Below are 12,490 nucleotides of genomic sequence, written 5' to 3'. Positions count from 1 at the left end.
AATCACCTTTCTTCCCCATTCTGATGCTCGATTTGAACTGCAGCAGATCGTATTTATCACGTCTACATCATGTCTAAATGCTGTTGCTGCCATGTGATTGGCTGATTAGAAATTTGCGTTAACGTAGCAGTTAGACAGGTGTACCTAATAAAGTGGCCGCTAAGTGAATACTGTATATACATTTAGACTGTCGCATATACTTCTTTACGATCTATGATATCGTTTTTTTCACAGAAAAAATCAACAAGATACATCGTAATGTAATAGAAAACCATGCAGGTAATGGGTTTTAAAAATAAATAACTAAAAATGATGTATTGAGCGTTCAACTTCTCGTACATCTCCACCGTCTAATCATCAAACGGCAGCCGGCGAGCCTGACCAATCACGTCGCGTAGTAGAGCGGGTCGAGGGAGTGTATCCTCAAGACAACAGGAAGTAGCAGCACACGGGTTTAATCGCTCGTCGTTTTAAACACTATTCGTCCGATCTCCAATTTTTCGACAGCCGGGGAAAGATAGCAAAGAAGCAGATACTCATGACTGCAGCTTTACCCGATAATCAACGCGATGACGGCGCTGGAAGAGGCCTGAGTTCGGTCTGAAACAGCGCTTGTCCTTGCGGTCGGACAGCGATACTGGAGATTCAGAGGAAAAGTAGGAAAATATCCGGAACATCAGACATGCCTGGTCTGACGTGAAAATAACGCTTGAAATGGTTCGTATATATGCTTGAAATCACTTTTGAAGAGCACTAGATGCACGTCTAAATATCTATAGTTTTACATTTCAGTCAAAACCCATTATCAGGATGTATTCAATGAATTCTCAATGAATTTTAGCCTGTAAAAGCTGTATTGTTACTGCATTTAGGCGGTTACTGAGTTCCAATAAATTAATGACTTATTTCCAATGAAGAAATTGAGAATTTATCTAGAAAAACATGATTTTCTACTTAGGCTTTGTGTAAAATTAAGTAGCCTAGCTAAGTTACTGGTGTAATTCGTACTGTATTGTATAACGTTACAATATTGGGTAAAAATGTAATGTAATGTAAAAATGAAATATAATATTTTACAATCTTAAGCATATCTTAATCTTTGAATAAACCCCAAAATAACAGCAAGTTTTTTTTCACATATTGAGGTAAAGTTAGATATATTCACATGCCTGGTCTGATGTGAAAATATCGCTTTAAATGGTTAGTATATTTGGTTTAAATTGATTTGATAGTGCACTAGATGCACGTCTAAATATCTGTAGTTTTGAAACATTTCAGTCAAAACGCATTATTAGGTTGTCTCCAATGAATTTTAGCCTGTAAATGCTGCATTGTGATTGCATTTAACGTTAGGCGGTTAACTAACTGAGTTCCAATAAATTAATGACTCATTTCTAATGAAGAAATTGAATATTTAACTAGAGAAACATGTTGTTCTTAGGTTTTATGTAAAATGAAGTAGCCCAAGTCACTGCGAGATTATTACTGTATTATATACAGTGTTGGGTAAAAAAAAATTATATTTTACTATCTTAAGCCTACTTTAATCTTCGAATAAACCCCAAAATAACATAGCAAGGACTTTCACATATTGAGATAAAGTTCGATTTATATTCGCATGCCTGGTCTGATGTGAAAATAACGCTTTAGATGGGAAGTATATTATGTTTAAATAGATTTTAAAGAGCACTAGATGCACGTCTATATATCTATAGTTTTAAAACATTTCAGTCAAAACACATTATTAGGCTGTCTCCAATGAATTCTCAATGAATTTTAGCCTGTAAAAGCTGTATTGTGACTGCATTTAGGCGGTTACTGAGTTCCAATAAATTAATGACTTATTTCTAATGAAGAAATTGAGTATTTAACTAGAGAAAAGGATTTTCTACTTAGGCTTTGTTTAAATGAAGTAGCCTAAGTTACTGGCTTAATTATTACTGTATTATACAGTGTTGGGTAAAAACATCTTAATCTTTAAATAAACGCAAAAATAACAGCACATACAGTACATTCTTATTATTAATGTCAGTGTTGTTTTGTGACTAATGTCATGTCTTATTTTTTGCTTTAATTTAAAGATTAGGATAGGTTTAAGATTGTAATATAGTGCATGTTTTACCCAACATTGTATTTAATACAGTAATAATTATGCTCGTAACTTGAGCTATTTCATTTAAACAAAGACTAGTAACAAAATCCCGTTTCTCTAGTTAAATATTTAATTTCTTCACTAGAAATGAGTCATTAGTTTATCTTTAAAAGATTAAGATAAGCTTAAGATGGTGTATGTAATATGTTACTTTTTTATTCAACACTGATCATATACTGACACTGATCATACTATATAGGCTGTACTACGTACTATGTTAAATGTTGGTATGAAGGCAAAACATTTTTTAATGTTAGCATACTAAATGATTGACACCTGGTAAATTGCTTGCTAATTTCAAGCAGTAGAGTTCATTTGTAAACCTGTAAATAGAAAAATTAATGTGTAAAAGTCATTGCATGTTTCACTGGACCACAAAACATGCTGATAAAGGGTCTTGTTTTTGGAAAATGTGATTTACACATAATCCGAAAAGCTCAATCAATAACAGAACATTTCATTGATTAATAGTTTGTTAGGATGAGACAATATTTGACCAAATATGTGAATATCTGAAATATGACAGTCCAAAAACAAAAGCTGCATAGAAGTGTCTTGAAAAATATCTAGTCAAATATTGTTTACTGTCATCATGGCAAAGATAAAATAAATTAGTTATTAGAAATGAGTTATTAAAACTATTATGTTTAGAAATGTGTTGGAAAAAACAGAACAGTGTTAAACAGAAATCAAGGAAAAAAATAAATGGGCTAATAATTTAGGGGGGCTAATAAGTCTGACTTCAGCTGTATATTTATAACAGTAAATGTACTAAATAGGTCTTCATGGAACATGATCTTTACTTAAAATTATTTTTGGCTATCACAATATATTTTTTGCTTTTCCTATTTTTTGTGTTGCCCTTTGGGGTCTCAAATTTTGGCATCCAAAAATGGTTTGTATTAATAGTTGGTCAGGACACAAATACATTGCATCTATTGCATATTGTAACAGTTTATCAAATATTATAAGTAGCAAGTATTCAGTGCATACGAGTAATTCCATGCAAATGTTAACCTTTTTTTTTTTACCAAATTTAATTTAGGTTTTACCAAAATAGCCCAACCCTTTCTAGGTTTTTTTTGTAGGCTTGTCGCTGTCGATATTTTCAAACAATTACATTTGATTTAGTAATGTCACACAAGTGCCAGTTTCACATCTGTCACATCCATAACAGAGAGGCGTAACATCCATAACGACGATTTTTTCAGATAAATGCAAAAAAAAAAAGTCAAAGAAAATAAAATTTTGGATCAATGATTTTTGTTTTATAGAGAGACAACTTTTATCCTTTTGATTGGTATTGCTTCTTTTGAGTTGAGCAAATTAATTCACAGAATTATGTTGTATACTGTAAACTCGCAGACTGTTTTGGTCACATTCATAACACGTTTATTTTCCTCTTTTAAAATCTAAAAATTGTTTACAGATTAATATTTTTCTCATCCCAAAACTCTGCATTTAGTTGTTTTGGAATTTATAAACAGATGTTTCAATCTAATGTTAACATATACTTTCTATGTGAATTTATGTTTTGAGTTTTTACTGGAAACGTCACATCCATAATGCTGGAATTGCTCAAACAGAACATTTATATACACTGAGAGGAAAATATCTAAAATTTAATGCTTCAACTTAATGTTTTTAAATACCAGATTAAGTCAGTTTAATGTCGATTAAATTGACATTACATGTACGTTTAATTTGATTTAATTAAAAACCAACAATTTTTTTATTTAATTTTTTTTAATGTACTATGCACAGGATACATAGTGTGTGCTGTTCTGAATGAGGCCATTGTGACGATCAGGGGTGTTGAGTTTTTCTGCTGAGCACTCAGTGGTCACATGATTTAAAACTCACATGTATCCACTTTCCCTAAGCAGCCTAGTGTACTTAAATGAAGCGGAAAATTTCCAGTATTTGCATTATTGTGTAATGACGTTGTCTTTTGTTCTGAGATGGTCGCCTCATTTCCTCTCATTAGTCCGTAAGTGTGAACTTCCCTGAGAAAACAAGGAAAAGGGAAGTGTTAATGTTCCTTTTGTAGTGAGCTTGAACTCAGTCACCACACCTGTCCTCAGTCAGGTGTCATGTGACGGCTGCAGCGTGTTTGTCTGCGTAACACACAGGTGGAATGTTTCTTTTAGTCTGAATGGTGTCTATTGTGACGTTACATCAGGATTAATGTTGCGTGAATGATAGGCGCTTGTACAGAAAGTACTGGGGCTTTAATATGGTACAAGGTTTGATTTGTTTATTTTCGTTCCATGGTAAATAAATGCATGCAGGTTTCCTACAGTCATTTCCAGGGATGTTAGGTAAATTGTTAAAAATCATTATATGCTATATTAATGTTCTAATTGTTGGCTCTAACAAAATCAGTTTGGTTAGTTCTGATTTAGATTGTACTTTAACCTCTCGTACATATACATCATCCAATAATCAAATAGCGATTCTCAAACCTGACCAATCACGTTGCTCGGTAGGCTGGTCATACCAAAGCTGTTTTGAAAGTTCAGAGAACTGTGGATCCCTTTCATATCATAAATACTTAAAGCTGCTTGAATTGAATTGAATTAAATTGAATTGACAAAAGAAAGTAAGAAACCGTTCCTCTCACGTCTTCTCTTTCTGTGTCTGTTTCAGGCTGAAGTTTGTCTGTAATGCTGCGTCTCCAGCCTGAATCATGAACTCTGTGTCTCCCAGTGCTGTTCAGTATATAGTGGGTGGTGGAGCTCATGAGGACAAGGCTTCAGCTCCGTCCAAACGCCACATGGGCCATGGGGTGGTTCCCGACGGCATCAGAGAAGGTTCTGGAGAGCCCGACGAAGTGGATCGCCTCAAAGCCAAGTTCATGTCAGCCTGGAACAACGTCAAATATGGTCTGTTTTCATACATATGATTGAATTTGCTTATGGCTATGCAATGGCAATATACAGTTGAAGTCAGAATTATTAACCCTCCAGAATTTTGTTTTCCCAATTTTTTGTTAACCTAAAGATTTTTTTTTCTAAACATAATAGTTTTAATAACTTATTTTTAATAACTGATTTATTTTATATTTAATGACAGTAAATATTATTTGACTAGATATTTTTCAAGAAACTAGTATACAGCTTAAAGTGGCATTTAAAGGCTTAACTAGGTTAATTAAGCAATTAACTAGGCAAGTTAGGGTAATTGGGCAAGTTATTGTATAACGATGGTTTGTTCTGTAGACAATCAAAAAATAAATATTGCTTAAGGGGGCTAATAATATTTACCTTAAAAAACAACAACAAAAAAATGCTGTTATTCTAGGTGAAATAAAATAAATAAGACTTTCTCCAGAAGAAAAAATATAGGAAATACTGTGAAAAATTCCTTGCTCTGTTAAACATCACTTGGGAAATATTCACAGGAGGGCAAATATTTTTGACTTCACAATATAAATAATAGACTTTTTATTACAGCTGATGTCACAAAATATGTTGTTTATGGTAGTACTTTTTCATAATTTACATAAGTACAATATTATAGACCATTACAGGGATGTAGACAAAAACATTAATAAGAAGCCGATCACACGGAACATTCTTTTTCCATTCTGAGAACGCAAAGCACAGGATAAAAAGAAGTGTGCTGCACTTTTTATGTTGCTAGGCACTTTTTTTTAATGTAGCACACAAAACATTTGTGGCCATCAGAAAACCATTTAAGAAAGACAACTCTCATAAAAAAAAAAGAAAAAAAAAAGTGTTTGGTGTGGTCGGCCCCTAACAGCATTGTGAGAAATTTGCATTCTTGAAAGTTCAATGTTTACATCTTGCATTTTATTTCGCTATATATATATATATATATATATATATATATATATATATATATATATATATATATATATATATATATATATATATATATATATATATATATATATATATATATATATATATCTATATATCTATCTATCTATCTATCTATCTATCTATCTATCTATCTATCTATCTCTATATATATATATTTTTTTTTTTTTTTTTTATATTAGGCCTGGAATCATTCCTAGTGTTTTTAGTTTTTATTAATATTTATTTTATATTTCTTCATTTTTATCAAACATTTCCCCTGGAGTTCAAAATAAAAAGTGAGCAATATGATCACATATGAATGAGTAAATTTCTACTTATCAGTATATACTTTAAAATGTAAAAAATTAAAATTGTAGTTAGTATACAGTTGAAGTCAGAATTATTAGCTCCACTTTTATTTTTTTGTCTTTTTTAAATATTTCCCAAATGATGTTTAACAGAGCAAGGAAATTTTCACAGTATGTCTGATAATATTTTTTCTTCTGGAGAAAGTCTTATTTGTTTTATTTCAGCTGGAATAAAAGCAGTTTTAATTTTTTAAAGTCCATTTTAAGGTCAAAATTTTTAGCCCCTTTAAGCTATATATTTTTTTCGATAGTCTACAGAACAAATCATCGTTATACAATTACTTGCCTATTTACCCTAACCTGCCTAGTTAACCTAATTAACCTAGTTAAGCCTTTAAATGTCACCTTAAGCTGTATAGAAGTGTCTTGAAGATATCTAGTCAAATATTATTTACTGTCATCATGGCAAAGATAAAATAAATGAGTTATTAAAACTTATGTTTAGAAATGTGTTGAAAAAAATCTGCTCTCCGTTAAACAGAAATTGGGGAAAAAATTAAACAGGGCTAATAATTGTGACTTCAACTGTATATATAAACTAATAATTTATTGAATTTGCAGAAATGGTACTATATTAGGATGCGTATCGTTATCGTGAAATGAGATTGTCGTCCAGCCCTAATTTTGATTGTTATGGTTTCTATGACTGACACAAAATAATGACACAAATATTTGGTTCCTTTTTTCTCCTGGGCTATTTTTGAAGTCAGATGTAGAAGCACATGTTTAAAAATGACCGCGTTAGTAAGTTCCTGTCTTTATTTTCCCAGGCTGGACAGTTAAATCTAAAACTTCCTTCAACAAGAGCTCTCCTCTGATCCTGCTGGGGCAGTCGTTTCTGTTCAATAGTGAAGGTGAGTCATGTGATCTGCCTGAGTGGATGAATCAGCTAAATTTATTAGATATGGGTTTGAGTAAAATTTTTATATTTGTTGTTGTTTTATTATGTAATGGTATTTTCCAAAGGTTTGGCATCTTCAAATATTCCCTTAAAAATATTAACATTTAGAGCTTTTTTTATTGACAAGTGATAAATGATTTTATTTGTTGGTATTAAAAATCTGGGTTATTCCACCAATTATTACTTTCCTAAATCTTCTGATGTTAAAACACGAGTTTTGTGTCACTTAAATTTATATAAACATATTCGAAAACATGACCTCTTTTTGTCATTTTATGCACAAAAAATGCTCTAAATAAGATTCCTGTTTCAAGACATTTGATCAGTTGTTTCTAGAAAGAAACCAAAAGTATGTTTTACTCAAACATAAATATTATAAATAATACATTTAGAGAAAATTATAAAAGTTTTTATTACTAGTCTCAATTTTTTTCAGTATCCGTGTATGTATCAACAGATTTCACTATCATTTATTTATTCTCGTTCACAATTTTTCTAAGTATTGTAGTTTTTCCCTCAGTGTTTCTCAAATTTTGAAAGTGCAATGGTCCTTGAGATCAAAAAAGCAAACATTTTACAAGATTTTTGTGTGTTTTTACAGCAAAACACAAGAAATAAAGCAAATAATGTCTATATTTTGGGGAACAAAAAGCCATCACAAAATCAGTCATTTTAGGCCAAAAGTATAAAATAACTTATAAAATAAAATAACACCTGAAACTTGTCTATAGCACTTATTCACTGCTGCTCTTATAGTTGTGTAAATTGCTTCCTTGTCTTCATTTGTAAGTCGCTTTGGATAAAAGCGTCTGCTAAATGACTAAATGTAAATGTAAATGTAAAAATCTCCCTACAAAATCCTGGAGGGACTGGTGAAGCTCACAGTCTTTGTCATTTTTTTATCAGCGATGGAGTTATTTGTTTTTACACATTACAAAGTTTTGTAATCTGATTCTATTTGTAGCTGGTTGGATTTGTCCGTGCCTTTATTGTGCTGTAGCAGACCTATTGTTTTGATATCTGTGTGAAAAGTGAGGGGAAACAGAAAATGGTCATTAAAGAGGTCCTATTATGCCCCTTTTTTACAAGATGTAAAATAAGTTTCTGATGTCCCTAGTGTGTGTGTGAGTGTGTGAGATAATGTTCTGTAACTCTTTGAAACTGCCCCTTTTAATCTTTGATCTAAATCTTGCCGTTTTGGTGACTGTCACTTTAAATTCAAATGAGATTGTGTTTCCAGCCCTCTTTTCAGAAGGGGGTGGAGCTACAAATGCCTATGTATCACCATAGTAGCAGATTCAAAATTCTAATGGCGGATGGCTGCTTCTCTCTCAGGGCTGTTTATGCTAATGAGGGAGAGATTGTCACTAATGGCCGGGGCTTTTCCCCTCTGATGACATGTACAAAGGGAGAATGTCAATCAAAGTGTTTCTGTTGACAATTTTAGCAATTGTTATCAATTGTGGTTATAAACAATTAGATTGAGTACATTTTCACTATTAGAGGCTGGTAATATTCACACACTGTTTCCGCACAACTGTGTTTGAACTCCTTTAAAAGGGATCTTTGCATAATAGGTGTTCCTTTAATTTTAATTTGTATGATCTTTGGCGTCTTGTTCTCAGATGAGGTGGAGCGATTCCGGCAGGCGTTCGTGTCGTGTGTGTGGCTGACCTACAGACGGGAGTTTCCTCAGTTGGAGGGGTCGAGTCTGACCACAGACTGCGGCTGGGGTTGCATGCTGCGCAGCGGACAGATGATGCTGGCGCAGGGGCTCCTGCTGCACCTCATGCCTACAGGTCTCACATTACACTACACATAGAAGTCTTCTACTGGCTTTAATAATAATAATAATAAATGAACTGAATAAACTAAAATTGGCCATGGCGGCATGGTGGCTTAGGGGTAGCACTGTCGCCTCACAGCAAGAAGGTCACTGGTTCGAGTCCCGGCTGGGTCAGTTGGCATTTCCATGTGGAATTTGTATGTTCTCTCTGTTGGCATGGGTTTCCTCCAGGTGCTCCAGTTTCCCCCACAGTCCAAAGACATGCGCTATAGGGGAATTGAATAAACTAAATTGGCTGTAGTGTATGTGTGTGAACATGTGAGTGTATGGGTGTTTCCCAGTGCTGGGTTGCAGCTGGATGGGCATCCGCTGTGTAAAACATATGCTGGATAAGTCGGCAGTTCATTCTGTTTGGCGACCCCTGTTGAATAAAGGGACTAAGCCGAAGCAAAATGAATGAATGAGTAATAATAATAATGTGTCTTAGTTCATTTTAAAGGTTTTTTTTTAGAAATTTGTTTTATTTAATTTAATTAAAAAAATGTATGTAATTAATTTAATTTTGTTTACTTTTATTTACTTAGAAACCATTGCGTCATAAAGTTTCCATGGTGACGTGCCAAGTTCCCTTAGAATCATTCTAGCTCCCTACCCTCCCTTAGCGTGCGCTCTGAACGTTCTAATCACACTGGTGTGATCGTACGCTTCAGGGACCAGCCAAGGCTAATCACAGCCTTTTGATCGTACATGCGAAAGGGTTAAGAAGCACAAATCCGAATATAAATATACAAATAAGTTCACCTTTAATTTATTTTGACCTTAATTTTATATTCACAAAAGTGATTTGAAACATTGCATTTATGTTCTTTCATGGATATAAAATGAGTTTATCATTTAACTTGATGATGAGACCTAAATTAATTCACAACTACTATTCAAAACACCTGAGGGTTGTTAAGATTGTTTTTTAATATAATGAAAAACGTCACTTATTGTCACCAAAACTGCATTTGTTTAATCAAAACTGCTACAAAAGCTGTAAAATTGTGCTATTTAAAACATCTGTTTTTAATGTAATATGTTGATCAAATGTAATTTATTACTATGGTGAAAAACTGCGTTTTCAGCCTCATTACACCAGTCTTTAGTGTAACATGATCCATCAGAATCTAAGGAGCTGATTCGCTCCTCAAAATAATTACAATTTTTATCAGTGTGTAAAACAGTTATGCTGCTTCATATTTTTTTTATTTATTTGAAGTAGAAATTTTATGTAACAATTTGAATATATTTCCCACATTTATATATTTATTTATCAATTTATATATCATTTATACATTTACTTATTTTCCTACAATTTAAGTGGTCCTTTCTTGACCACAAATTTTCATTACCTCATGTGTTTGTCTTCATTTTCTCTCTGTCTCAGACTGGAGGTGGTCAGACTGTCATGCGCTCACTGATGTGGATTTTGAGGTGCTGAAGCCACGTTCTCCTTCTCGTCCGGCTGGGATGTCTCTGCCATCCTTCAGTTCCACTTGGAGCAGCTCTATTCCTCAGATAAACACTAGTTCTGGCATTAGCGAGGCCCATAGACGGACACCGACAAGATGTCCTTCAGCCAGTCCTGACCCGCAGGTGGACGCTCTGCACCGGAAGGTACTGTCCTGTTTTGGGGATCACCCCTCCGCTCCTTTTGGCGTCCACCAGCTGGTAGAGCTGGGAAAGGAGTCTGGGAAAAGGGCAGGAGACTGGTACGGCCCGTCTGTAGTGGCACACATGCTAAGGTGAGAAAGAAAATATTACAATATTATCATAGCAAATAAATATTGTATGCTCCTATCATGCATCTCAGTCTATTTCCCTGAATACCAGAACTGAACTTTGAGTTGAACTGTTGATTTCATGCTGTCTTTGATTTTTTTCTTCTTCCTCTTCTTTCAGAAAAGCTGTGGCGCGAGCTGCTGAGTTTGAGGATCTTGCTGTGTATGTGGCGCAGGACTGCACGGGTGAGTCTGTGTTTAGTCTGTGGATTGTTCATCATATGATCATATTAAAAACAGGATATCTGTAGCCCGTTTTTAATTCTTACTGTGCTGTAAAATGCAATGGTGCCACGTAGGTCAAAACTGGGCATGTTGGATGATGGGTTAAACAAACCTAAGTATAACAGTGAAAGTGAAACTGAGCCCTTTGCATTTGTGTGAGTGAAGTTCTGCTTCTGCTGCAGTATATAAAGAAGATGTCATGAGTTTGTGTGAGTCCAGCGGAGCGGGGTGGAAATCAGTTGTCATTCTAGTGCCAGTGCGACTCGGCGGAGAGTCACTAAACCCTTCATACATTGAGTGTGTCAAGGTACGTCCACCGTTCATGCAAAAAATAAAAAGAATCCACGTTCGGCATAAATATATTATTTTTGTTTTTTCAAAACTACACTCAAAAAAATGACATTTGCTGTTTGTTCAAACTACATATTTAAAATGAGCTGAAACGACACAATTCCTGAGGTTTTTTGGGACAACTTAATTGTTTTATGTTCAATCAACTTAAATTTGTAAAAACTAATAAGATTAATAAGCTAATAAGCTTAATTCCTTCATGTTGTCCCAACACAAATTGATTGTATGAAACCCAGCATTTTTAGTGTAGTTTAGTATTACTAAAACACTATGCTAACCTTTTTTGTCATGTGAGTAAACAAACTTTACATGGACAATTGTCTTCAGTTTAAGAATCTCCTCTTTAGATTTTTTTTAGTTAAGTTGTTTGCTAATTATTCATGTATGTTTTTTACATTAAAAATAATTATGTAGTATTTACATTGGAATGATATAATGTTATGTTTAAAATATATTTAAATGTTATACTCAATTACATAATATTTTTGCAAAATGTAAAATTTTTTTATTTCACTTCATTTTTATTTATTATTATTATTATTAGTAGTAGTAGTAGTAGTAGTAGTAGTAGTAGTATTAGTATTTATGTGGTTTAGTATTGCAAAGAAATGTAGCTTTAAATTTCTTGAATTGGCATTCAGTGTAGCTACATTTGATGAGCAATTTTATTTGATATTATTTTGATTTACTTATGCTTTTTACTAATGTTGTTAATGTTGAAATGGTATTAACTCAGAATAATATAATTGTATTGTACTTGAATCTTTTATTTAACTACATAATCTAAATTAAATTCTTGAATAATGGGCCTAAAATAAATGTATTTTATTTTATTATATTTTTAATTTATTAATTTGTTTGTTTTTGGTTTAGTGTTGCAAAGGAATGTAACTTCTTTTTACCTGACAAAAGTCTTGTTGCCCATCCAAAATTTAGGAAAAACAAATAATAACTTGACTTCTAAGTTAAAGGCCTCTAGATTACGCTTATTTACCTAAATAAAATATGATCATGCCTTAATTCTTAATTGTTTAATTAGGACAGTAAGGTCTGACTT

General features: G+C 33.1%; 1 protein-coding gene across 1 annotated transcript in view; it reads left to right on the top strand.

Annotated features, from left to right (window-relative positions):
- The first annotated feature begins 427 nt into the window (after positions 1-427).
- The window catches only part of atg4da (autophagy related 4D, cysteine peptidase a), an 18,609-nt gene continuing 6,546 nt past the window's right edge, over positions 428-12,490 (top strand). Inside the window, exons 1-7 of the mRNA XM_056456523.1 lie at positions 428-717; positions 4,802-5,037; positions 7,118-7,201; positions 8,874-9,047; positions 10,464-10,821; positions 10,979-11,043; positions 11,265-11,389. Of these exons, the coding sequence (XP_056312498.1) occupies positions 4,842-5,037; positions 7,118-7,201; positions 8,874-9,047; positions 10,464-10,821; positions 10,979-11,043; positions 11,265-11,389 (1,002 nt within the window). The 5' untranslated portion in view covers positions 428-717; positions 4,802-4,841. The remainder of the gene's footprint in view (positions 718-4,801; positions 5,038-7,117; positions 7,202-8,873; positions 9,048-10,463; positions 10,822-10,978; positions 11,044-11,264; positions 11,390-12,490) is intronic.

This window comes from Danio aesculapii, chromosome 1, assembly GCF_903798145.1.
Source record: "Danio aesculapii chromosome 1, fDanAes4.1, whole genome shotgun sequence".
Taxonomy (NCBI): Eukaryota; Metazoa; Chordata; class Actinopteri; order Cypriniformes; family Danionidae; genus Danio; species Danio aesculapii.
The sequence above is the reverse complement of the archived record's forward strand: the minus strand, read 5'-3'. Positions and strand labels throughout refer to the sequence as shown.